We start from the raw sequence: 27,530 nt of genomic DNA, 5'->3' as shown, positions 1-27,530 counted from the left end.
ACCATCCTGACTGTCCTACGATACAGCAATAATGGAGTTGTTGGCTAACCATAGAAATCAATCTCTATCACTAGTGTCCAAAAGACTCAGAAGTGATAAAAAGAAAATCCCAGTGGTGGCAAACACTAGGAACCATGAGCAGACTTTTCCCAACAGTAAGCATTTTTCAAGTGAGATTCATTGCGGTTAATCTGCCAAGATTCCAAGCAAATTTTCTCACACAATCTTTTGCATTTCACTCATTAATTATACAACCAGGGTCTTAAGCACCCTTCCTGGAGAATTTCTCACCGCTGCTGGGACCATCTGGCATGCATGCAAATAGGTTGATGCCATGTTTAAAGCCCAGCTGGACCCCATTTCAGATGATGCAAGCCAGGAAACCAGCCCTCACAATATGGCGCTGACCATTATGACACAAAGGAAAGTTTACACCCTGTTTAACCAAGGTTGACCTGGAGTTGCTGGTGGACAATGTGAAGGACAGAAGGATTATTCATTCCTCCTGGAGGCCACACCACCAAACCAAGACAGCTTGGCCCTAGGCAGCAGCATAGGTCATTGCTGCATCTCAAATCAACAGGATGTCCAACATTGCAGCAAAAAGGACAATGATCTTCTGCATTTCACAAGGATAGTTGTCACTATTTACTTTCTCGCAGGGTCACAATTCACTCTAACTTGCCACTGCACTCACCTCTCTCAAAGGTTTATAGATTGCAACTCTGTCTTTTATATGGCTTTTACTAATCTTATATTCCTAAACTACTAACCTTTCCTGCCCTCTGTGGTTCCTCCACACTGATTGGGACCATTCCAACTCCTTCATTACCAATAACTGCTTTTCCATTCATTTCCATCGTACTCAATTTCTCCTTTTGCTCTTGATGCAGAAATATTTGGCCCACTCTCTGCGCTTTTGTCTCCACAGCACCCCCACTGACCTACCTGTGGTCTTGCCCTCCAAGACTTACCATGCCTCAAATCCCTGAACTGCAAGGACACAGACCTTTGAAATTTGGTAGGACTAAGCTTCTGACTAACCACAACCAATCATCTGGACTTGAACCTGGCAAGTCTCTTGACTGACTTTTGGTTACCTGACTGATTGTAGTCCCCTTCTCCCCACTAAGGGCTGGTCCCTCTGACTTTCACAAAATGTTTGAAGGCCATGTAGTATGTCCACAGCGCAAATGGCTGACATATGGTATGGGTGTGACACAGATTTTCACACTCTGCCTCTCACTTTGCAGTGAAAAGGAATGCAAGCCAGAGATGCTGGTGGCCCTTAACTGAGCACTGCAGACTATGAGTACTGAAAAGCAATGTGACCCACACGCAGTCTGGCAGACTGTAAGTCAGTTCAGACATCAGTAAGTGTGCTCTAGAAAATATTGTGAGGCTCCAAGTAAATGCAAAGAGAGTGAGTTCGAAGAAAGCAAGCTAAAAGTATTGAGTCGGAAGAGATAGGAGAGGTCTTGAACAAGTACTTCTCTTCAGTATTTACGAACGAGAGGGACCGTATTGTTGAAGAGGAGAGTGTGAAACGGACTGTTAAGCTAGAAGAGATACCTGTTAGGAAGGAAGATGTGTTGGACATTTTGAACAACTTGAGGATACACAAGTCCCCCGGGCCTGACGGGATATATCCTAGGATTATGTGGGAAGCAAGAGAGGAAATTGCAGTACCGTTGGCAATGATCTTCTCGTCTTCACTGGCAACGGGGGTGGTACCAGGGGACTGGAGAGTAGCGAATGTTGTGCCCCTGTTCAAAAAAGGGAATAGGGATAACCCCGGGAATTACAGGCCAGTTAGTCTTACTTCTGTGGTAGGCAAAGTAATGGAAAGGGTACTGAGGGATAGGATTTACGAGTATCTGGAAAGACACTACTTGATTAGGGACAGCCAGCACGGATTTGTGAAGGGTAGGTCTTGCCTTACAAGTCTTATTGAATTCTTCGAGGAGGTGACCAAGCATGTGGATGAGGGTAGAGCAGTGGATGTAGTGTACATGGATTTTAGTAAGGCATTTGATAAGGTTCCCCATGGTAGGCTTATGCGGAAAGTCAGGAGGCATGGGATAGAGGGAAATTTGGCCAATTGGATAGAAAACTGGCTAACCGGTCGAAGGCAGAGAGTGGTGGTAGATGGTAAATATTCAGCCTGGAGCCCAGTTACAAGTGGAGTTCCGCAGGGTTCAGTTCTGGGTCCTCTGCTGTTTGTAATTTTTATTAATGACTTAGATGAGGGAGTCGAAGGGTGGGTCAGTAAATTTGCAGATGATACGAAGATAGGTGGAGTTGTGGACAGTGAGGAGGGCTGTTGTCGGCTGCAGAGGGACTTAGATGATGCAGAGCTGGGCTGAGGAGTGGCAGATGGAGTTCAACCCTGCCAAGTGTGAGGTTGTCCATTTTGGAAGAACAAATAAGAATGCGGAATACAGGGTTAATGGTAGGGTTCTTAGTCAGGTGGAAGAACAGAGGGATCTTGGGGTCTATGTACATAGATCTTTGAAGGTTGCCACTCAGGTGGATAGAGTTTGTAAGAAGGCCTATGGAGTATTATCGTTCATTAGCAGAGGGATTGAATTCAAGAGTCGTGAAGTGATGTTGCAGCTGTACAGGACTTTGGTAAGGCCACAGTTGGAGTACTGTGTGCAGTTCTTGTCGCCTCACTTTAGGAAAGATGTGGAAGCTTTGGAGAGGGTGCAGAGAAGATTTACCAGGATGTTGCCTGGAATGGAGAGTAGGTCGTACGAGGATAGGTTGAGAGTTCTCGGCCTTTTCTCGTTGAAACGGCGAAGGATGAGGGGTGACTTGATAGAGGTTTATAAGATGATCAGAGGAATAGATAGAGTAGACAGTCAGAATCTTTTTCCCCGGGTACAACAGAGTGTTACAAGGGGACATAAATTTAAGGTGAAGGGTGGAAGGTATAGGGGAGATGTCAGGGGTGGGTTCTTTACCCAGAGAGTGGTGGGGGCATGGAATGCGCTGCCCGTGGGAGTGGTAGAGTCAGAATCATTGGCGACCTTTAAGCGGCATTTGGATAGGTACATGGATGGGTGCTTAATCTAGGTTAGAAATTTGGCACAACATCGTGGGCAGAAGGGCCTGTTCTGTGCTGTATTGTTCTATGTTCTATGTTCTATGTTCTAAAAGCAATAGCATGCATCTTTGCAAATGCACAAAATGCATGTGTCCTTGAAAAAGTTCTTGAATTAAAGTGTTGAAGTACTGTAGAAAATGGCCCAAAAGTAGGCATGTTGATGTAATGAGACTAATGGTTTGTCGACGCAGGCTTGTCAGATAAAAGGTGAAGGAGCATGACGTCCATGGAGAATGCAAAGATTTTGTTGTGAAGACACAATTAGATGTTTGACCAGGATTAACATCTGGTAAACTGCAGCTGCCAGGCACCATTCTGATTTACATGTTGGGAATTTGTATTGTCTACCTTTAGGAAAGGAGAAGAGGATTGGAAGTGGTGTATAAATAAGGTGGGTGGCTGCATCAATGAGATGCAAATACATATAAGTAAGTTATTTGCATTCAATGGCAAGATTGCAAAGTCCTAATTTCAGGCTAATTGGCAAATCACAAAAAATTTCTCAATGTTGATTTTTTTTCATTCCGTTTGTATTTCCAAACATTTTCCCCACAGCAGGGAAGGAAACATTTTGCCTCATAAATCCAACTATTTAACCATTTTTTTCCCAATTATGCTGCTTGATCCCAAAATATTACTTCCTGCAAAAAAACCTAATCTACTTAATTTTTATTTAAAATGAATAAACTGCATTTCCAGGGAAAGTGTTCCGTTGATTGACTGGTCATTCTCTTCCTGCAACCTTAGCTTTGAATGTTCTCATTACCTTATTCGTAGCATATTGCTAGCACGCCTGTTCCAAAAACTGTTACACACGTCTTTCATAATAGGCTGATAGGCAGCAAGCATTTTCAAAACAACAGAAGATGTCAGCAACAGGGCATTTACTGTAGCATTATCAAGTAGTATTTACTGAAAAACTGCTTAGCGATGTTCAATTTAACTTCCACTGGAACCACTCAACTTTATGTCTGATTGTAACCTTGCTCCTAATACAAGTGTAGCAGCTGAATACCAGAAAAAATGTGGCATTGAGTTCCAGTGACAGCAAGTCAGCAATGAACTGAATATTGGCTTGGGAGTGGGTGCTGTTGTTGACCTATCTTAACAACATATCCAACATTAAATCCTTAATTACTCATAGCCAGTTCTGCTGTGCAGGACATGTCACTTGTCTGCCTGACACCAGACTTCCAAAGCAATTTCTCTACTTTGAACTCGGTTGCGAAAGGAGATTTCCAGCACGGTAGTGAAAACATTTTAGGGATGTCCTCCAAGCATCCCTGAAGAGATCAAACATCTCTCACCCACCCCATGGGAGTCCCTAGTTTACAAGTTATCAGAATGGAGATGGATAATTCAGGAAGGAACTGAACACATTATGAGAGACCACTTTTTTCCACTTTTGGACTATAAACTGAAAATTGAAAGTTGGCCTGCTATATGACTAAAATTACCAGGAGCAGTTTTGCAGCTTGAAGACTGATGGATTGTGTGATGCACAGGTTAGCTGCACAAGATTGTTAGACAGGGGAAGAAATGTCTGCAACACAAATTCCCAGCTCGGCGAACAGAACCACAAGATTGTTACTGTTTGGATCAGTGATGTGGAGGCTTTGAGACAGAGTTGCACCAGGAATTTTTGTGTTAAAGAACAACTGCCTAACTGCAACCTTTGGATTAGTCAGGATACAGTTTGTTACAAGCCAGTGAGCACAGTGCATTCAGAGATATTCAGAAGCCTACCAACAACAACCATCTCTCAGCATCTCTTCTTGTCAGTGAAAATTACAAAACACGAGACTCTGAAAGAGAGTTTGAATATAATAAGAAAAACTACTACATCCACCAAACAGCTATTGCATCAAAGACTGAGCTTCAGTCTTCAGACAACATTGTGCTAACATCACTACAAAAAAGTCAAAAGAACTAAAATAAACAACTCATCCCACCCCATCTGGTTAGGAGTCCTGAATATCAAAATTTGTTTTTCTCTGTTTATAATCTTTCCCAAAATATTTGTGCCAAACTCTCTATTTTTGTATCTCTTATTTACAAATGAATGTGTTTGTGTCTGGGGACTTAAATGTATATAGGTTAGGTTGAATAGTAATAATGAGGAATCCACTTTTATTTACCATTTGTTAAAGAATAAGTTTGTTCACAATAAACAGTTATTTTCTTGCTATAAACAAAATCTGGTGTGAATTACTTTTCTCCTGAATAGCAGTCAGTCAAGCAAATCTATAATTTTGGTGGTTGAATTGGGTATGACACATTTTTGATGGTTTGTGGAATAGTGGAACTCAGTCGTCAAAACATTCTTCCCAACTGAATCACGACAACATCAAGCGATCACTTGTCTGGAACAAACTGTGGAGACAACAGAGTGAATGTACAAACCTCCAAACACTTTGTGACAACTAATTTTTTTGGCAGACCATGAGAGAATTATGAACTGCATGCTAATATGGTGAGATACCAATGTATGGAATTAAGGTCGTCGTCACTTATTAATGAGATTCAGAACTTGCATTGGAAAATTTAAAGGGAAATTTTTTTTTTGAGAATCAGATTTTTTTATTCTCCCCAGACATTTCAGCATTTCCCCTATCATTCAAGGGTTGGGAAAATTTCACCTCCTATCTACCCAATCCTTCAAATACCATCTATCCCACATCTGACAGAATATGCAGATTCCCCATTGAACTTCAGATCCCAGTGAATTGGAATGGATGTCAGTCATACTTGACCCCAAGGAACTGCCTAAGACAAAGGAGAATATTTAACTGAATGTGACACTGAGGAGGCTTAGTAAAATTAAAGCCAATGGGGTTTGAGGGAAAGCTCCCTTGAATCTGTAGAAACTCCTGCTGGTTCATTGGAGTCTCATCATTTCAGCCCAGAATATGGTTGCTGGAGTTGCTCCAGACAACAACCTAAGTTGAAGAATTCCCATGAGAGAATAACTACCTCATAAGAGTCATAGAGATGTACAACACGGAAACAGACCCTTCAGTCCAACTCGTTCATGCCGACCCAAAGTACCCAACCCAATCTAGTCCCACCTGTCAGCACTTGGCCCATTTCCCTCCAAAACCTTCCTATTCATATACCCATCCAGATGCCTTTTAAATGTTGCAATTGTACCAGCCTCCACCACTTCCTCTGGCAGCTCATTCCATACATGTACCACTCTCTGAATGAAAAAGTCGCCCCTTAGGTCCCTTTTATATCTTTCCCCTCTCACCCTAAACTTATGCCCTCTAGTTCTGGGCTCCCCCAACCCAGGGAAAAGACTTTGTCTCTTTATCCTATCCATGCCCCTCATGATTTTGTAAATTTCTATAACATCACCTCTCAGCCTCCGACACTCCAGGAAAAACAGCCCTGGCCTATTTAACGTCTCCCTATAGCTCAAATCCTCCAACCCTGGCAACATCCTTGTAAATCTTTTCTGAACCCTTTCAAGTTTCACAACATCTTTCTGATAGGAAGGAGACCAGAATTGCATGCAGTATTCCAACAGTGGCCTAACCAATGTCCTATATAGCCACAACATGACTTCCCTACTCCTGTACGCAATACTCTGATCCATAAAGGAAAGCATACTAATGCTTTCTTCACTATCAATAGACAATAGGTGCAGGAGTAGGCCATTTTGCCCTTCGAGCCAGCACCACCATTCATTATGATCATGGCTGATCATCCTCAACCATATCCTATCTACCTGCAACTCTACTTTCAAGGAGCTATGAACCTGCATTCCAAGATCTCTTAGTTCAGCAACATTCCCGAGGCCTTACCATTAAGTGTATGTCCTGCTAAGATATGCTTTCCCAAAATGCAGCACCTCACATTTGTCTAAATTAAACTCCATCTGCCACTTCTCAGCCCATTGGCCCATCTGATCAGATCCTGATGTAATCTGAGGTAACCTTCTTCGCTGTCCACTACACCTCCAATTTTGATGTCATCAGCAAACTTACTAACTGTACCTCTTATGCTCACATCCAAATCATTTATATAAATTATGAAAATCTTGACATTTTATGATACTGCCATCAATGAATTTCCCTCCATAAATATTCTAGGCATGACCACTAACCATAAACTAAACTAGACCTATCACATAAATACTGTAGCAACTAGAGGAAGTCAGAAGCTAGATATCTTGCAGTAAAAGACTTACCTTCTAGCTCTTCTTAGTAGTGTGACAAATTTATTCATTGGCAGTAAAGTATCCTGATTGCTTTAAAGTTTACATTTTCTCAATCTGTATCAATCTCTTGCATGACAGATTATCCACAAGGAAGGTCGACTTTAAATGTAAATACAAGTAGAGACTGAGCAGTACCATTTCTAGGAGAAAGTGAGGACTGCAGATGGTGGAGATCAGAGCTGAAAAATGTATTGCTGGAAAAGCGCAGCAGGTCAGGCAGCATCCAAGGAGCAGGAGAATCGATGTTTCGGGCATAAGCCTGAAGAAGGTCTTATGCCCGAAACGTCGATTCTCCTGCTCCTTGGATGCTGCATGACCTGCTGTGCTTTTCCAGCAACACATTTTTCAGCCCAGTACCATTTTCTATTTGTATTTAGCATTTAATCAATTTCAATGAACAATGAAGAATTTACTTCTATGTATATAACAATGCACCTAAATCTGTAACTCACTTTGGATGTACAATGCTCTGAGGACTCTGTTCTCAATGGAAATTCTTCTAATGGTTGGCAGCTTCCATGTAAGTACTTCAGGACTGAAGTTGAATGTTTAGACAGGCCACTAATTAAAGCAAAACTGAATTATTTTCTAAAGTCTCGGTAAAATAGTTGAACTGTTCGATAATCTCGTAAGGAAATGCACCAAAAATGTAAGTATACCACAAATCAGTAGTCACTAAACTCAATCTTCAGTCAATGCTGATGGCTGACTTCAGTCAAGTCAGCAGTAGAGTTGAACTGAATTGAATTAGTTTTATTGTCACATGTAGTCAAATGAGTACAGTGAAAAGTTTACTAGTCATGACTTACAGTGTCATGGATATTGGGTTTGGATAAGTCTCTAGGATCCTGATTGCTAACCAGAGTTCCTTCTTGGAAAGTTCATATCCATGTACATTGGGTAAGAACATGAGCTCAATGTACAAAAAAACCCTTCCGAGATTATAAAAGTTTTTTTTGATAAAGCTATCTAGAACAAATGATCATTTTAGTGCAATCAAAACCATTTGGCAAACTGTACTAAATGAAGGAATTATCATTTTCTTTAACTGCTTATGCCCAGCTCGATTAAATGGTGTTGCAAGACTTCAGAAATCTGGTGAAATGTATTCTTTTCACATAATTAATGATTGTCAGGTCAGCTGTGGGGATGAGGGTAATCATTAAAATTTACATTTAGAAACACTGCATTGTGAATCTTGATGTACAACAATGCTTGTGCAGTTTCTGGTTACTAACAGGATGATCAAAGGCAGTTTGAGATTCAGCATTATTTTAAATGTGGCACGATAATGACATAGTCTTTTACAGGGCAATGCTTTAACATGAGATCAATGATAATCAACGCAACATGCTTCAGAATGCAGATGTCACTAAATATCTTCAAGAGGTGATGAATCAACATCATGTTGACATTAGCATTACACAACATTAAAATCATCCAGTCCAGACATTTTTACAGCTTAACTATGCCAAATCATTTACAATGTTAATACTACTACCCTGAAGATAGTTCACCTTCATATCCACAGACTGTTCTAGAATATTTAGTTCTCTTTTGGGTATACTACAAATCAATGACAACTGGCAGCTTGAATTATGTTGCCTGCCTTATCAAGTCCACCAGCTGACTCACTCTTGACTAAACAGCAATCTTCATTTTCCAGTTTTTTTTTCATTTTAAAGGTTAAATGTTAAAAACGATTAAAGTTAATTTCACAAATGGAAAACAACTTACTCACTTCATGGTCCTCCCATGTGCTAGGTGATGTGTGACAAAGAACACATTATCTTAAATCACAGCAGGCTTTTTGAAAAGATCACTTCCTATAGGCTTCCTGTGAAGGAAGTAGCTTCCTTAAGGAAATGAATGAATGATTACTTAGCCATGCCTGAGTACATTCATATTTTTTATGGCAAGAATATTGATCATTAGGTAAAAATGTCAGCTGTTAGATGAAATGTGTTTCATAGTAAGTACAACATGAAGTAATTAACCCTGTCCCTTAGAGCTCTGTTTTCTGATTGCTTGGTACAGCAGCCGTTCAGGATGGTGAGGGTCAGAGGTTAAAACTGTGAAAATAAACAGCCTGGGCCCATTTTCCCCTCGCATTTGGGCACAAGTGCCGCTTGATTGTCAGAAAGTGATCTTATCCAAAATGAAAAATCAAAGTGATCAGTTTAGTTCCTGACAAAATTTGCCCTCTTCTTTTTGCACCACATGTTATCTTACACAGCACTGAATTTTCTTGAGGGAGAAGACAACGGTAGTAGGATCAAACAGGCTGAATTAAATAAATGAAAAAAAATGTCAGTACTAATTCTAGATTACTACATAAATACAAAGCACCAATAAAACAGGGATAGACATAGAATGAGGTTCCACCCTCATCAGAACAATGTTATGCACACATCTTCAATAAGATTATGGTAATAAGTGCAAAATACTTTGCAGAACTATTTTGCAAAGATAAGGATCCTGCACATATTTACTCTCATGGACAAGGAGAATGTAGCCACAATCAAGGCCATTCTGCATCACTTTGTGATTATTTGAATGCTACTGTAAGTCACAGTCATACGTGAAGTGAAAATGTCAGAGTTGCTCCTGGACACAACTTGAATATAGAACAGAGAACAGAACAGGTCCTTTGGCCCTTGATGTTGTGTCAACTTTTATCCTACTCTAAGATCAAACTAACCTACATACCCTTCATTTTACTATCATCCAAGAGTCGCTTAAATGTCCCTAATGGATCTGATTCTACTATCACCGCTGGCAGTCCATTCCATGCACTCACCACTATCTACTTAAAGAAAATTGGGTGAACATTTTCTTTAAATTTCTGAAAGCAATCAAGAGAGAAAAGCAGGACCCTTAGTAGAGGTTCTTTTCATGCTGCATAGTACAAATACATATTTTTCTTAACACAAATATAGGCAGAACATATTCTTCTCTAACAGTATATAATTATTAAAGGAAATTTAATTGAAAATTATTGCACAGGACAAATTCTGAATTTTTTAATATGTCCACTTGCAAGCACACGTGGCATGAATAAAGCATTTATCCTTGTTATTATTTCAGATCAAATCACGTATGTGGCTTAAATTCTAGGGGATTTTCTGAAAACATTCCTGTGTGACCACTATAGCAACAGAAGCAAAACACATTCATAGGTTTCCTGCAGCTGCCAAAACCATCAATTACATTGGCTACTTCCTTTGAAAATACTTGGCACTTGCTCCTTGAAACATTGAGAAGTCCAAATACTAAAGCAGAATAGGTTCTGTCAGACCCAGCTCAACTTGAACTTAGCAAAGGGAGTTTTTTTTTTAAACAATTCTGCGTATTTGAGCCAAGAGCTCCACTCATTTCGTTAAAACAAAATTTGATGGTTTGCCAGAGTAAAATATCTTTACCATTAGTAATATAGAATTGTATTTATCCAGGGTCAGCATGTTGGAATAAAAGCTTGGAGCTCTTTACAATGCTCCATGGCAAGCTTAATTCCCTGCAGAGCTCGTTCCTGGTCTCAACCATGAGCAGTTGCTGAATTGAGGTTGAATATTTCTCTGCACAGAATATCAGAACACCCAAGCTGTGCTCACCCATCTTCAACTAGCTGACTATAAAGTAGAGTTGGCAGTATTCTGAGGGTTAATCCTCTATGGCAATTCTAAAAGTTATACATCAGAACTTTCATGAATATTAAACAAATTAAGGAACTCTTATTCAACTGCAAATTCCAGCTGAGCAGAAGAATACATAGTTTATAAACTGGACTTGATCTACAATTATATTTTGCATATCACTTTAGGCATTAAATGTAGTTTCACCTCATTCTTTCTATAACTGTTTTGCAATTCCAGTTTACTCATGCTACAAATTTTAGTGTTCCCGCAAAGCTGGTTTAGTTCTTCATTATGTTAAATTTGTGAGGGGTCAATTAGATGTGTAGGTTTGAACTGATTCCAAAGTTAAGCAGTATGCAATTCTCTCCTTGGCAGAGTCTCAGTTCTATTTAGATTCATAGAGTTATACAGCACGGAAACAGAATTTCAGTCCAACTTGTCCGTGCTGAACAGATATCCTAAACTGATCTAGACTCATTTGCCAGCATTTGGCTCATATCCCTCTAAACCCTTCCTATTCATATACCCATTCAGATGCTTTTTATATGGTGCAATTGTACCTGCCTCCACCACTTCCTCCGGCACCTCATTGCACATAGGCACCATCCTCAGTATGAAAAGGTTGCCCCCTTGGGTCCCTTTTAAATCTTTCCCTTCTGTTCTAAAACCTTTGTTCTAGCATCGGGTCATAAGCATCACTGATTCCAGAATCAGGCTTCAACTGTATTACAACTATCATACACCGAAACCCACTTAGTGACACTACAGCTCTAAGCATGCAACCTCAACTGCACCATCTAAATATAACAATGCTGTTCAAACAACAAGTCAAAGAAGTGCACAACAGCACAAAAGATGGTTGCATACGGTAGCCATTTGCTTTTTGATTTGCTGAAGATTGTTTTGTAAATTATAAAATAAACACAACAATTGAACAGAATCAACTTCTAGTCACTAATTCCCTTTCATGTACCTACTGTTTCACAATAAAGGAGTTTCAATTGGTGACAGATCAGTTCCAGGATCTGTAATTCTATACTGAAGTATCAAATGTAAAGTAGACGCTGTGTGAAACTTCTTCACAAAACAAATTCATGAATAATGGGCAAAAAGGGCTGCAATCTGCACCTTTCAGAAAGATTCATTAGTTCTTGGAATGACAGAAATTGAAGCCTTTGTTAATACAGAATTAACGTAAAATCCTTAAAATCCACAGAGCACTGACATGCTGCCATGGCAACAGATTCCATCTTGCTATTACTTGCTGCTTTTCTGTAAAAACCAACATATCCACAATCAATTCTGACGTTTTGGCTAATGTAGGACTGTAATTATTTTAGAAGATTCCAATTTGTATCTCACTAGCAAGTCAAAATACAGGTTAGACATTAATCAGATTCATATATGTTATCACTCATCTATGCCACCGAGTAACAATAGTATTGTGACAAACCTGGCTGCTCCTACCCCAAAGCAGAAAAATAGCCCACAAACCTGAAGTCAGATAGCCCCGTGATGCAGAAGAAATAAAAGCGGGTGGGAAATGTTTGTGCAAGCGATAGTCCTTTTCGCTGCGGGACCTAATGCGGTCTGAGGCCCGGTCTGAAAAATCTGAGCTAGGCCAAGCCCGCCGTAAGGTTGTACTCCTTGTTTTCTTCATTTGGAGGCTACATGCATCTAATCCTTTAGCAATGTGAATCAGGCTCCATAGCTCTTGCTGTGCTCTATTTGATTAGAAATAAGCCAACGTGCTGTAAGGATTAGCAAATATTCTGGTACTGCCTCCTCCACATCGTGAACTGCAGGCTTGCTCCTATACCTTGACTGATCCAATTTTACACACATCCCACAATGCATTACACTTCATTTAAAATCACCACTGCTTATAGTTTCCAGCTTCACATAAGAAAAAAAGGCACATAATGTGGCTTCTCAGCCAAAGAACAGGCAGCGATTTTCAGCGTGAAAAGCCTTGGGATCTCAGACAATAGCTCAATTCAGCATAGGAGTACTTGGCTAACTGTGAGCCAGAAAACAAAAGGCCCAAACAAATTAGGAACCCAGCCTTGGGTTTTGACCCAAGCAGTACACCCAGGAACTGTAGGATGCAACTTCAATCCCCACTGTCACAAGATTAGAATAATGCTTTGATGACAGCGAAAGTGGTCTTCTGCCGACAACAAAATCCAATCAGTGGAAAAGGATGAGCAGAATACATAAATCAGAAACCAATCTCCAGTTCAAAAGCCCTGCAGCTGCATTCACACAGAGAGGTTGTGCGCGTATGTCTGTCCGCAGCTGAGGATTAGAGTTCCTGCAGGTATCTGTGAAGCAATCTATTTCTGAGAGATACGCAACTAATGACGACCCAACGTCATCGCTGTATTTTCTTTCACTCCCCGCAGAAATTTCTCAGAGCCTGGTTTCCACTTCAGCGTGGATAAGAAAAGCTGGACTACAAGTGGTTCCAAATGTTTAGCTTTCAAATTTTGTTAAGCGTAGAGTCGAGTCTGCTGTGTTGCTCTGGCTGCTGTACTGATGAATGGCTCCCTGCTTCTGAATACAGTGAACAGCTATTGAACGGCAGGAAACGAGTCAGCCACCCAGTCCCATGCTAATCAAGGAGCTGTCTTATGTCAGACGCACTGATTCCGTCAAGCTTCGCAGTTTTAATGTACAACCCTCAGGCCCACTGCTAACCTGGCCAGATTCCAAGAACTATAATCAGAATTAGTGTATTTACATCTAAAACTGCATATCTTAGGGTGGCCCAAAGTGCATCATAAACAGAGCCTTTTGATGCTAAAGTACTGCTGGTAGTGTGCCTTTCTAATTAACATTTAGTTGTTAAAAAAAGTCTGCCAAGGCAGGTCAGCTCATGCAACAGATGTAATAGGCTCCTGACATTAGAAAGTTATTAAATGGATCTGTAATAGCAGTCGAAACAGAAACAATAACTACACACTGGCTGTTAACAACTGACACAACTACCCTCAAGTTTGCAATATCCACAAGCTCAGTTTCGGATCAGCTGTTTTCTGGCATGTAAAATCATTCTGTGCTATAAAAGAGTGGAACACAAGGGGGAAAGCTGCAACAGATGCAACTCTATACTTTGCACTGCACTGTATAGCAAATCTCTTGTGAAAAATTAATCAATCATAGTTAGCCCATCTACTATAAAGTGAGAAATAGCTTGACACATTGATTATAATTAAGTGCTTTTCCACAAATTTATGAGACACAAAGTGAAAGAAATCAAACAAAGACTGGCCAGTAGAAACTGCCCTGGGAACAGTGATGCCTCCTACCACTGAGTACAAAAATAAGCAATGGGAAAGCGAAGAGATTTCAAATTTATTAGATGCACCTTCTTGAGAAAGAGAAAGAGAAATTGAAAGGGTATGGGGGCTGGTGATAAGAAGATTTAATGTTTCTGTTGAAATTTACTCTAAGGAACAGGATGGGGAATTTTTTTCCCAAAAAGGAAGGGTGTGCTGGCAAGATTCCATTTGGGCTGAGAGACTATCATACATTAAACTGTGAATGTAATGTTTACAAAAAAGTTGTATTTATTTTAAATTTCAGGACAAGTATTTTCATTCACAGCTTTCTGGTGGAATGCTTGAAACAACAAATCTTCCAACTCACCAACTGTCCTTTAATTTTATGGGTGGATATTTAATTGCAAACAGCCACAAAATCACAGCTACCTCCTGGTTACAGAGAAAGAAAATAAAGCCCTTGACCTCTTCCACATTAACTACACCAACAGAATTCATCACAAAATTGAATTTTCTTTGTTGAAAAGATGGCAGGAAACAAGGCTCTCCCATTAAAATGTGGATCTTGTTGTGGAAATTTGGCACATCTCATTTCATGCTTTAAGAAAGAACGCAGATTCCATTTTCCAAGTTTTTGTTTGGAAACTTACTAACAAAAAATTATCACTTCACGATGGGGAGGGCATTGGGTGAGGGATGGCTGCATGAACCGAAGACAATTAAAACAGACTTGGCATAAAATTCACACAGGATTTCAATGATGTCAAGGAAACTACCAAAGATAGTACTCAATTGCCAAGCCAAGACAGTTACACTAAACTGGGCCTCAGGGGCTGTAAGTACTTTCTGTAAAGTGAGAAGAGGGTGGTGCATCTCTTCAGCTTAAAATGATCTGCACCAGCCTCCATTACTAATTTTGGCAGGGTTCTTTGTAATCAATATGCTTTCTTCTGACAGCACTGTACAATGCTGGAATTGACTACTTTCACAGAAAGATGAACCATTCTCTGAATGTTGATTTGAATATTCCTAAAAATGTTTGAAATTGCATCTGCACACATGTATATCTGTACAGAACATTTGTGATGATGTTGTGATTTGGGGGTAATAATGACACATCCCACTTTATAATTTTCCATGGCAAACAGGAGCCACCTAAACCCGAGGAGAATCAGCACAACAAGCAACACAAAGACTACACATTAATTCAGCAAATCCCAGGGTATCTTGATTAGATGGGCCAATGGGCTGAGGACTGGCAGATGGAGTTTAATTTAGATAAAGCAAGATGCTGCATTTTGGGAAATCAAATCTTAGCGGGACTTATACGCTTAGTAGAAACGTCTGAGGGAATGTTGCTGAACAAAGAGACCTTGGAATGCAGGTTCATAGCTCCTTGAAAGTAGAGTCGCAGGTAGATAGGATAGTGAAGAAGGCATTTGGTATGCTTTGCTTTATTGGTCAGAGTATTGAGTACAGGATTTGGGAGGTCGTGTTGCAGCTGTACAGGACATTGGTTAGGTCACTTTTGGAATATTGCATGCAATTCTGGTCTCATTCCTATTGAAAGATGTTGTGAAACTTGAAAGAGTTCAGAAAAGATTTACAAGGATGTTGCCAGGGTTGGAGGATTTGAGCTATAGGGAGAGGTTGAATAGGCTGGGGCTGTTTTCCCTGGAGTGTCGGAGGCTGAGGGATGACCTTACAGAGGTTGATAAAATCATGAGGGCCATGGATAGTCTTTTCTTGGGGTGGGGAGTCCAAAACTAGAGGGCTTAGTTTAAGGGTGACAGGGAAAAGATATAAAAGAGACCTAAGGGGCAACTTTTTCATACAGAGGGTGGTGCGTGTGTGGAAAGAGCTGCCAGAGGGTGGTGCGTGTGTGGAAAGTGTCTCTATGACTCTTTACGACACAGAGAGTGAGGAATCAATTTCACCACAATGAGCATGTCCTGCCTCAAAAAGAAATATGGAAGATATTATCAGTGTCATATACTTATGACATTGCAGGAAATTTTCAAACACCTTTAGGAGGAATGTCATAAATTTGGAATGCTAATGTTCAGTTTCAGATATAAGGTGCTGAATTTTCCCATTTTGTGAAGCACAGAAGACCATTAACCTTCACTGTGAATTCCTAGATGTTGTGTTTCATCCGGGACAATGCACTCACCTAGGCCGTTATCTTTATGGGTGTATTTATCTGCTCCCTTTACATGGGAAGTGGCAATAGATGTGGAAAATTATGAGGGAAGTGAAAAATCAGAATCTCGATCTAGGGGAACATCAAAAGCTTTGCTCTGAGGGTTGAACAACAATTGCACCTTGCTGATGAATTCAATTTGCATCTTATTAATAAAGCAAATTGTTTCATTTCTGTGCATATTGTAATTCTTCACTTCATCCCCTAAAAACTAAATGATGCTAATTCCCAACATGATAGCCAGAGCTGGTGGCAGCTGCTCATTACTTGCTCCTCTGGGCCTTCATCCAGCACAATGTCTTTGTCTGTTCCATTGACACCATCTTCCTCAACCCTCTCAGCAAACCACCAGCCTCAGCACATCATTGTGCCTGTTCTTATACAACTCATACACTATTTCAGCCTTTCAGGACTTCACTTTGAAGCTAGTGCACATTATTGACTTGCATGCTTTTGCCTGATTGCTTTGCATGAAGGGGCACTCATATGTTTCATGCATCTGTGCAGGATGCATATTCAAGCTCCTAACTTCATTTTCTAGCGTTCACTAATTTTGCATTTACTTGGATGCTGCCAGCTCCGTTGCTTGCAGCTTGTCACAGTTTGGAGCACTGAAAAGTCAAGGGGGAGAACATGTTGCTGTGCGTCACCTTGCTCGGTTAATGTCACATCTACAGCATGTGACAGTAGCTTATTATGGCAAAAATACTGCATTATGCAACAGGTTAATAGTCATATGTCAAACAGGACAAGTCCTTAGTGGCAACAGTGATAAGTCAAGGGGCACCACAGGAGCCTCATCACATTCTAGTCCCGGAGTTTGGCCATAGACAGGGTCATGGAGATCAAGGGCAATCAGTCCAAGGAATTCAGGCCCATTAGTCAGGGTATTGTGGAAACATCCATTCTCCAGCTGTGTGACAAAGAGATGGACTGAGTATCATGACAGTGGTTAGAAGACCAGTAAGCGGTGATGCAGGAGGAAGTGACATCTATTGACTGACTGAGTAGGAAGCACAGGGGCCAAAAGGAGTTAGTAGTTTGAGAGGATGAGGTTGGAGAAAGTCATTGAATGGAATGATACATGCAATAATGACAGCTGTATTCCTTGAGCCTTGGTGAGATGTGTGTGCAGTGGCAGAGTCAGAGTGAGTGGTGACCTGTGAGCATGAGGTAGCAGAAAGAAAATGGGGGCACTCACATTGTGAATCACAGAAGATCATTAACCTTCGCCATGTTGCACTTCATCTGGAACACTGTGCTGACCTGGGCTGCTATCTCAGTTGAGGCTGACTGAGTCAAGTCATATGGCCTTCCTTGCCAATTAGCAGGATAAGCACCATCTTCCTCTCCCCCATCCTGTTTACTGGCACCTCCATATCCTTGTTGGTTGAATAAAGGTGCTAACCTGTCTCTCTAGACCATTTCATTAGGGATAATGGTGCAGGACCACATTGTGATGGGCAGTTCCTGGCCTACAGTGGTGTGTAGCTGGGGTTTATATACATATAGTGCCAGCAGCAGTGAGCACTTCCACCTCTCTTGCCACACAATTCCTCAGGATGGGCACCATAGAAGCCAATTACACAATTTATTAGATGAAGAGTGGAAGATTACAGGAGAAAACCTCACCACAGGCAATGGAGGGCTGGCTGCCAGGAATCTTGCTTAAAAATTGCTTTGCTAAAAAAAGGGAAAATTTCAGATCTACACGTTTTTTTTGAGTGAGATTCATGAAGGATGGAGAAGGTCAATGGTGAAGAAACCTTCAGATGGGGGCCCAGAGAAACATGCAGCAAATTGCTGCCGTTACTTAAGGGCATAATTAGAAACTTTTTCTTGATGCAAGTTTCTGACTTTTTTTCATTTTCCCCATATTTCTTAACATTTCTCATCTCTTAAGGAAGCAGAACACTGCACCTAATGTCTGAGATTGTCAAATTGGAAGATAGCAATTGCAGAAATGTACTGTGAAAGTTGTTTTATGAGGTGTGAGATAGCAATGCCTTGATCTGAAACTTCCAAGGCCTGAGATCTTTCACTCAACTTATCCAGCTTCCTGCCACCTTACCACTCCACCCACCTACCTTAATGTCTTGCCCATCGTAGTCCCTCACCCATTTACCTTACGCATGTACCACCTCTCCACAGCTTGTGAAAATGCTTTGGGACTTTAAACCCCAGTTGATGGCAGTTACTGCTGTTAAAAAAAAGGGCTGTTCTTTGATAGTAGGTCAAAGGTCAGGAATTATGTGTCAAGTAACTCACTTCCGGACACCCAAAAGCATGCCTACAATTTCCAATACAAGTTATACATTTTCTAAATATTCTAAAAATCTCTAAAGAGGAGGAATAGGCAGGAATATTGGGAGAGGTTTAGGCAGTAAAAGCAAAGATAAAGGGTGGCAATGGCCTCGTGGTATTATAACTAGACTACTAATCAAGAAACTCAGCTAATGTTCTGGGGACTCAGGTTCAAATCCTACAATGTACATGGTGGAATGTGAAATCAATTGTTAAAAAATTCTGGATTTAAGAACTAATGATGACTATGAAACCACTGTCAATTGTTAGAAAAACCCATCTGGTTCTGTAATGGCCTGTAAGGAAAGAAATATGATGTCCTTGCCTGGTCTGACCTACACGTGACTTCAGACCCACAGCAATGTGGTTGACTCATGGGGATAGCCAATAAATGGGTTAGCCTGAGTTGCCCTCATCAGCGAGTTATTTAAAAAGGAAAAGTTGCCTTAGTCCCAGAGGACCATAAGGCTGCTCTCTCATTAGACAGAGACAACTGGTGGAGATTTTACCTGAGGGTCACCACACCTTAAGTAAGAATTGATAAGGTAGAACCTTTGGGGTGACCCCACAGTACATGATTTGAACCCACACTATTGGTGCCACTCTGCATCACAAATCTGTGGTGGATTTGTCCTTTAACAGATGTAGATACAATTTATGCTCAAGGCAAAATCAGTAATGCATAAGAAGCTCATTGTGTCCAGTTCAAGTTTCTTTAAAAGTGGCATACACCTGCCAATTTTCTTTAGTTGTGTCTGGGGTCAGCTGTTTGCCTTGTTGAACTCTGCAGCACAAGCAAGGGGAACAGGATACTGGCAACTTGTGTGGAAGCATTAGCGAGGATGAGCATGGCAGCAGTGGATGGGTATGGGATTGGTGTGAGGATTTGGTTCAGGTGTGGAGGCATGGAACAGGGAAGTTAGAGAGGAGTGAGAGTGGGATGGGAGACATGGATAAGTAAAGTGGGAAGGAGCTGGCATCCTGGATTTTGGAATTGGGGGTTCAGGGAAGTTGGTGGAGTCAGTTGAGGTAAGCTGAAAGGCTAAGAGGCAGGTTGTTATCCAGTAGAGTTCTCACAAAGCTTTGTGTTGAGCTATACCATTTCAATTATCCACACTGCAAGTAATCTTAGACTATGTCCTTTCCAGTGATTAAAAGGGAAGGCTAGCTGAGCCTGTAATTTCAACCATGACCCAGAGTGGTGATTTAACATTGGACACAAAACAGTGGATAGCACCGTTGCCTCCTAGCACCAGGGACCCGGGTTTGATTCCAACCCCTGGCAACTGTCTGTGTGGAGTTTGCACATTCTCCCCGTGTCAGTGTGAATTTCCTCCGGGTGCTCCAGTTTCCTCCCACAATCCAAAGATGAGCAGGTTAGATGAGTTGGCCATGCTAAATTGCCCATAGTGTTCAGGGATGTGTAGGTTAGGTGCATTCGTCAGGGGGAAATGTAGAAATAGGGTATGGGAATGCGTCTAGGTGGATTACTCTTCGCAGGGTCAGTGTGGACTTGTTGGGCCGAAGGGCCTGTTTCCACATTGTAGGGATTAATTCTAAATAAATATCTAATGAGGAGTGACCAATAAAAATACAACATTGTTTCTTCTACAATAAAGGAAATGTCCCCAGTGCTCCGGTAACCATTAACATGTAATAATCATGAGGTGCGCCATTACATTTATCTCAAACTGTTCGTCTCAACAAATATTGATTATGCTCAATAAAGTGAATTCAGTAAAATATGAACTCAAATTTAAATCTGAAATAACACAGCCTTTACACTTCCAATAAGTCTTACCATAGTGGTAATAGATTTGGGCAGCAAAGTTTTAGTCACAATTAGGGTCTCCCACTTTTTCCAAGAGTCTTGATTGCCACATTGTCAGCTGATGGTGGGATTCAGCAGTCGGAAGGTTCTCTCTCCCCTCCCTTCATCATTGCAGGTTTCCAATGCACACCGCTGGCACTTTTAATTTTAATTGCCAACCCATTCGGAAACAGGAAAATTCAAGAGGGCACAAGTGGCACCCACATTTTATTCTGACATTGAGAATGTTGCATCTCTGAGAAAATTACATCTTACATATAGGATCAGCCACTATTTTACTATTGCAGTTATAAGATTCAGCTACCTATTTAGAGAATTGCTTAGTGTTATTCAGCAAGCATAGAGTATCGTGAAATGTCTCCTTCAATTTTATCGTGAGCTATTTCAACATTTTTCATGGAGAAACTAAATAAAAACCGCAAGAACAGTGGATGCTGGAAACAAAAACAGAAATTGCTGGAAAAGCTCAGCAGGTCTGACAGCATCTGTGGAGAGAAATCAGAGTTCACATTTCGGGTCTGGTGGCCTTTCTTCGGAACAGTTCTGATAAAGGGTCACTAGACCCAAAACATTAAGCTGCTGAGCTTTTCCAACAATTTCTGTTTCTGTTATTCATGGAGGGCCTATGTTATGCCATTTCTTTTAATTTCCCATTTTCCTTTATGGAATTTTAACTGCCATTGCCACTTAGTCTACACAGCAGCAGTTTTTCTGATCTTGACCTAAAAATTTTAGTTCAGAAACTTCTTGAAAAAGACAAGTGGGTGAAAAGTGCATAAAATGTATGTATGTGTGCATGTGGATGTGTATGAAACACTGTGATCATGTATATACAGGATGAAACTACACCATGAACTCATTGACTGTGTTGCTCCAACATCTACAGCAAAGCACTGCCACGTGTTCCTTTGTCTGTTAGTACATTCCCTTTAATGCCTTGTTGTCAGTGAGCACATTAGTTTAACGTTTAATAAACATGCAAGTGTTTGTGTTCCTACACATAAAACTCTCATTCCTGGCACATAGACAAAGTTGTCACCTCCAATCCTAAAAGTGGGTGAAGGCATGTGAAATAAAGAAAATGAAAACAGAATAGACTCATGACTTCATAAGTATTCCTCATGAGGCAGATGAACACCGACACAAATCGTGCAGCTGAATGGAGTAATTTTCTGCTCAATTCTATTTAAACTGTCCATTGTTCTGTGTACTGCGGGGACATTACCTGCCTGTAGAATTGAGTAATTTGAACTTGCCACTGAATAAATTTGAAGTACTGATGAGAAGAACTCATTGAACACTGAAAAAGATTTGTGGCTCGTCACTTTAACAGCTGGCAATGTAGTCAGAAAGCATTCAGCACTGTTTAAAATTAGAGCTTGGATTAGATTGTTGGTGAATAGCATGCATGCTTATTTTACAGCAGCTGTTACTGTAACCAGCTGAATAATTTCTTCATCCTGAAGCAGGTTGAGAGAGGAATAACGCCAACACTTTAAAGCCTGCTGCTGATTAATAGTGATGGCAAGTAAGGAAATTGACTGGAATGTTCCGCTCCAGGCTGAAAATCATAGGATTTGGCTGGAGAGTCTGCACAGCATCAAATCACTTTGCCTAACTATGTTAAAACATTTTGCTTTTCATGGTATAAAGCTCCTGTCATTACAAAATTGCACCTGGTAGTTAAGGTTCAAAATACCATGGGAGATCAGTTCATTCAGATAACAATCCAGCATCTAGTGTGACCATCAGGCTCACAAATGTCACACGTGGAGAGTTTGTACTTGTTCTCTGGTGATGCAAATAGCATCCTGACAAAAGAGCAACAAGGCACAAGTGAACTGATAACAATCCCTGAATATGGAACGTCTTCAAAAAAAAAGGAAGGAAGCCACTCATTTCCTGGAGTTTTTTTTAACCTGGAGCTAGGGATTTTGCAAACAGCTGCCAATTTATTAACCTCTCTCAGTGACACCAATTCGAGCGACCTTAGATAGTTTTCAGCACACCTCAAAGCCCATTCAAAACATTTATTATTTTTTGAATTATCGTCACTGTTGTAATCAAAGTTATCATTTTATATGTTGCAAAGTCCCACGGACAGACTTGAAGGTACATTTGAGCTGTTGGTGTTAGTAGGGGGATGAATTTAAAGATCCTGGTCACAGTACTCTGTTGCAAAATTAGTCTGCAGTATGCACACCCAATTTTGATGCTGATCACAGCAGATACTGTTTCAGTAAGGTCACTGATGTGGTGCAGGTACTGTGCATTGGAAGTATGCAGACAGCCAGAGGTCACTCCACATTTAACACTGAACTGACGCCAGTAGTGCCATTTTTAAGCTAAAAACTCCAGCAAACACTGTCTCCTAACCTCGCACAGCTGACGATGCATTCAGCAGCAGGAAGTACCCCTCACCAGTACTATTTAAAGGAATCATTAGTTACTTTCTGAATAGTTGTGGATTGATGTTTTCCGGCTGTTGCTTAGTTTCTCAAAATGTTTGGTAGTTTGTGCTGCTATTTTAAAGTTGCTATCATCCACAGGGAGTAGTGTGGCACATGGTGAAGGCCATTGCTTGGACTTTAGTTTTTCTGCACAGATCATTTGTTTGCAAATATAGAAATTGTGGTGGTGTGGTGGGGGGGGGGGAGGTGGGGGTGGGGGGAATCATGTCTAACAAATGTCATTGGATTTCTTCAGCAGGTGACAAGGTATATATATGAGGGTAACGCAGTTCATGTAGTCTACTTGGACTTTGGTAATGCTTTTGACAAGGTCTAACATAGCAGCTTGGTTAAGAAGCTAACAGCACATGGGATCCAGGCCAGTTTGGCAGATTGAATCCAAAATTTGCTTAGTGGCAGGAACCAGCTTTTGTGACTGGAAGCCTACAGCCAGTAGTGTACCGCAGGATTTGATACTGGTTCCTTGCTGTTTGTAGCATACGTTAATGATCGAGACAATGATAATAATGAGTAATCATCATCATCATCCAAACAATAGGCTTGTTTTGTAAGTTCACAGATGACAGGAAAATTGGAAGTCTGGTAAATAACGAGGAGGAAAGCCCTAGAGTAAAGGACAACATAGAAGAGTGGTCAGATGGGCTGAACAGTAGCAAATGGTGTTTAATGCTGAAAATTCTGAAGTGATGAATTTTGAGAGGACTAATGAGGCAAGGGAATACACAGTGAATAGTATGACCCTAGAAAGTACAGAAGATCAGAGGGACCTTGGTGTGCATGCTGAAGGAAACAGGATAGGTAGATTAGGTTGTGAGGAAGACATATGGGATACTTTTATTACTCAAGGCACTGAATATAAGGGCAGGAAGGTTATGATGTTCTGTTTGCAGTTCTAAGGAAGATTTATATATGACTTGTTTAAGGGCCATACAGATTCAGTTTAATGCCACCACAGCTGAGAATTCCAGAATCCAGCAAGCTGTCAGTTTACATACCTGTCCTCCAACACATTGTTAGGCTTCCTAAGGCAAAGTAGCTGTGGCTCCATGGTGGGAATCTATTTCTCAAAAGGCAGTGAAAGCAGAGCGCTTGAGTATTTTTTAAGAGACAGCAGGATAGATTCTTGATTAGCAAAAAGTAGAAAGGCTATCGGGGATAGGCAGGAACATGGCATAATTGTATCAGCCCTGAAAAGCAGAACAGGCTGAACACGCACACTGATCTATTCCTGCTCATAATTTGAACATTTGTATGTATTCCTTCTCTAAAGAACATTAAAATGTTGGACAATGAACGCTGTCATCCAAAGAAAGGTCTTGCACTATTATGCATACTGGTATTCTCAACCGTGGTGACAGTATTTGAATCTGCATAGCCTCCAGACTGAGTTTCCAGTGCAGCAGAGAGACAATAGACCATCTCTTGTGCTGGTGTGGAAGCTGAGGAACTGGCTATCAGACGTTGAGGTTTGGTTCCACATATGTTTTCATGGAGCTGGCCACCACTACCACTAGTGGTGGCCAGCTCCATTAAACTCCATTTGCTACTATTCAGCCCATCTGGGAAGAGTTCCAGCTCCATGTAAAGCCATATGCCAAACTGATGCAAACTCCTCCCTTCTTAATCTTGACCACAGAATTTCTGACAGGTCTGCCTTCCTATGAAGCACCATATTGTGCATACCCGTCAGTCATAGAATCATACAGCACGGAAACAGGCTCTTTGGTCCAACTAGTCTATGCCAATCATAATCTCAAACTAAACTAGACCCACTGCCTGCACAAGGTCCATATCCCTCCAAACATTTCTTATTCATGTACTTATCCAAATGGCTTTTAAACGCTGTAACTGTACCCTCATCCACTACTTCCTATGCGTGAACCACCCTCTGTGTAAAAATGTTACCCTCATGTCTTTTTTAAATCTTTCTCCTTTCACCTTAAAAATATGGCACCTATTCTTGAAATCTCCCACCCTAGGGAAAAGATACCTGCCATTCACCTTATCTATACCCTTCATAATTTTACAGACCTCAGTAAGGTCATCCCTCACCCTCCTCACAGTCCACCAAGTAAACACCAGTGCTACCCTGGACCATTGCTCTGGCTGCAGAACGTTTGTGCTCAGTGTCTCATCATATTCAATCCCATCTGTGAGCTATCTTCTAAAGAAAGCACACTGACTGTATGTAAGGTAGTGGATGTGAAAGTGAGAGTGGGTGATTGTGTTTCTCCTTTAACATTGTATTTTGCTCTTCTACCATTGCCTGTCCTGGTTGCTGTTCCTGGATATTTGAAAGACTGAGGCTGTGGAGCAGGAAAGTGAGGAAAGGCTTTCACCAATCTTAGCCTGTAGGTCAAATGTGAGTGCGCAATGAAGGGTAAGTCAGATACAAGGAGCAAGATAATGTATGAGCATCTTGTCATGTTCAATAGTTTCAGTCCCACTGTTGGTCATGACTATTCCAGTGATAGTGACCACCATCTGCTAAACATGATAAGATCATGCAGCCATGTCCATCCCCAGTAAGGTGCTACTGCCTGCAATTATGTATCATCTTATCCTGTAGGAGAGACAAAAATGCGTCAGAAAGGATGGTCCAAGGTATTTGGGTTAAGTGACTCTTCTGGTGGAATACAAGCTGTGAGATGTGGACACAAAGCTTGCAGCAGTGCTAGGTGTGTGGGTGTGAAGTGAAGCATATGAATGCTAGGTCCAAGTTGTGGTTGATAAAAATTGTTGGTAGGTCAGCACTGCAGCTGATTGGTTGTGACATTTAAGGGTACATTTCAAACCCTGAAAACTCACGTGAGGTCACTAAACTTTGACTGCATCCAGAAGTTTGGGTCTTGACAGCTGAACAGTTTTCTGTCCCCACTGCCTCTGGTGAGGTGGTGTGGAGGCCTTCCTGGTTTCCTCACCCAAAGTCTTAGTTTAGCTCAGCGTTGCAAAATATTGGTGCAAATTCTTTGCCTTTTTGCACCACAGTTCAGTGTTAAACTTGCTCATACACTTGTGCAATTGCTTCAGCATCTACTTCAGGAAGAATGCTACTTTCCTTTAAAAGGTGGGGACATTGTAGAGCAGGCTAGTTTGAAGTGTTCTGAAGAAGGGTCACAAGCCTTGAAAGGCTCATGCTTTTTCCTCTTTCTGATGCCAGACTGCTGATTTCTCCAGCAATTTCTGTTTTACTTTAAAGTGATGATACCTCTCACAATTCTGCAAACCTTGCTCTAGTGCCACTGTATACGCTGGCCTGGACTACATTTAGTTGAGTGAGTTAACAAAAGGTTTGCAGACATTGGAAGCAATGGAGGCAGGTTAATTGCACCTAACAATTCTTGGGCAGGTTTTCTGGGCTAATGGAGTTTTGTGATTAGGTCAGAAGTCACATGACACCAGGTTATAGTCCAACAGATTGGAACCTTCACACTACCATTTTGATTCACTATTTTACCCTGGGTGCAGATGTTGCTCTTGGAGCTGGAGCCAAGAGGCTACACAGTAGTTATTTGAGCACCCACCAAAACTGCCAAGACTGGAATGCCATCTAACCCTTTCAACCAGTTTTTACTAGACCATAAGATATACGAGCAGAATAAGGCCATTTGGCCCATTGAGTCTGTTCCACCATTCAATCATGGCTAATATGTTTCTCAACTCCATTCTCCTGCTTTTTCCCTGCAACCCTTGACCCCCGTATTTCAAGCTATTCAATGAGATTCTGATTGCTGTGCAAAACTCCATACACCCACTTTCTTCACATAATCCTTAACACTCTTAATAAGAGCATTCAAGACTGATCAATAGTAATACCAACTCCCTTTTTTTATTGCATTATCCAAAGCAGATGGCAGAGTGCTGCTGCATTTTGGGAAAGGAAACTTTAGCAGGACTTATACACTTAATGGTAAGGTCCTAGGGAGTGTTACTGAACAAAGAGACCTTGGAGTGCAAGTTCATAGTTCCTTGAACGTGGAGTCGCAGTTAGATAGGATAGTGAAGAAAGTGTTTTGTATTCTTTCCTTTATTGATCAGAGTATTGAGTACACGAGTAGGGAAGTCATGTTGCAGCTGTATAGGACGTTGGTTAGGCCACTTTTGGAATATTGCATGCAATTCTAGTCTCCTTCCTATCAGAAGGCTGTTTTGAAACTTGAAAGGGTTCAGAAAAGACTGAGAAGGATGTTGTCAGGGTTGGAGGATTTGAGCTATAGGGAGAGGTTGAAAAGGCTAGGGCTGTTTTCCCTGGAGTGTCAGAGGCTGAGGGGTGATCTTATCGAGGTTTATAAAATCATGAGGGGCATGGATAGGGTAAATAGACAAAGTCCTTTCCCTGGGGTGAGGGAGTCCAGGACTAGAGGGCATAGGTTTAGGGTGAGAGGGGAAAGATATAAAAGAGACCTAAGGAGCAACTTTTTCATGCAGAGGATGGTACATGTGTGGAATGGGCTGCCAGAGGATGTGGTGG

General features: G+C 41.1%; 1 protein-coding gene across 4 annotated transcripts in view; it reads right to left on the bottom strand.

The window, feature by feature from the left end:
• The window catches only part of LOC140495754 (storkhead-box protein 2-like), a 313,499-nt gene that overhangs the window by 127,135 nt on the left and 158,834 nt on the right, over nucleotides 1-27,530 (bottom strand). The window contains exon 1 of one of the 4 annotated variants that reach the window (XM_072594836.1): nucleotides 12,461-13,582. The exons of 2 other annotated variants lie outside the window; for them this stretch is intronic. In XM_072594836.1, the coding sequence (XP_072450937.1) occupies nucleotides 12,461-12,626 (166 nt within the window). In that variant the 5' untranslated portion in view covers nucleotides 12,627-13,582. Of the gene's footprint in view, nucleotides 1-9,068; nucleotides 9,093-12,460; nucleotides 13,583-27,530 lie in introns of those variants that run through there. One more of the 4 variants, XM_072594885.1, reaches the window with a different exon arrangement.

Source organism: Chiloscyllium punctatum, chromosome 2, assembly GCF_047496795.1.
Source record: "Chiloscyllium punctatum isolate Juve2018m chromosome 2, sChiPun1.3, whole genome shotgun sequence".
In the NCBI taxonomy this organism is placed as follows: Eukaryota; Metazoa; Chordata; class Chondrichthyes; order Orectolobiformes; family Hemiscylliidae; genus Chiloscyllium; species Chiloscyllium punctatum.
This window is presented reverse-complemented; position numbering and strand designations above follow the sequence as displayed.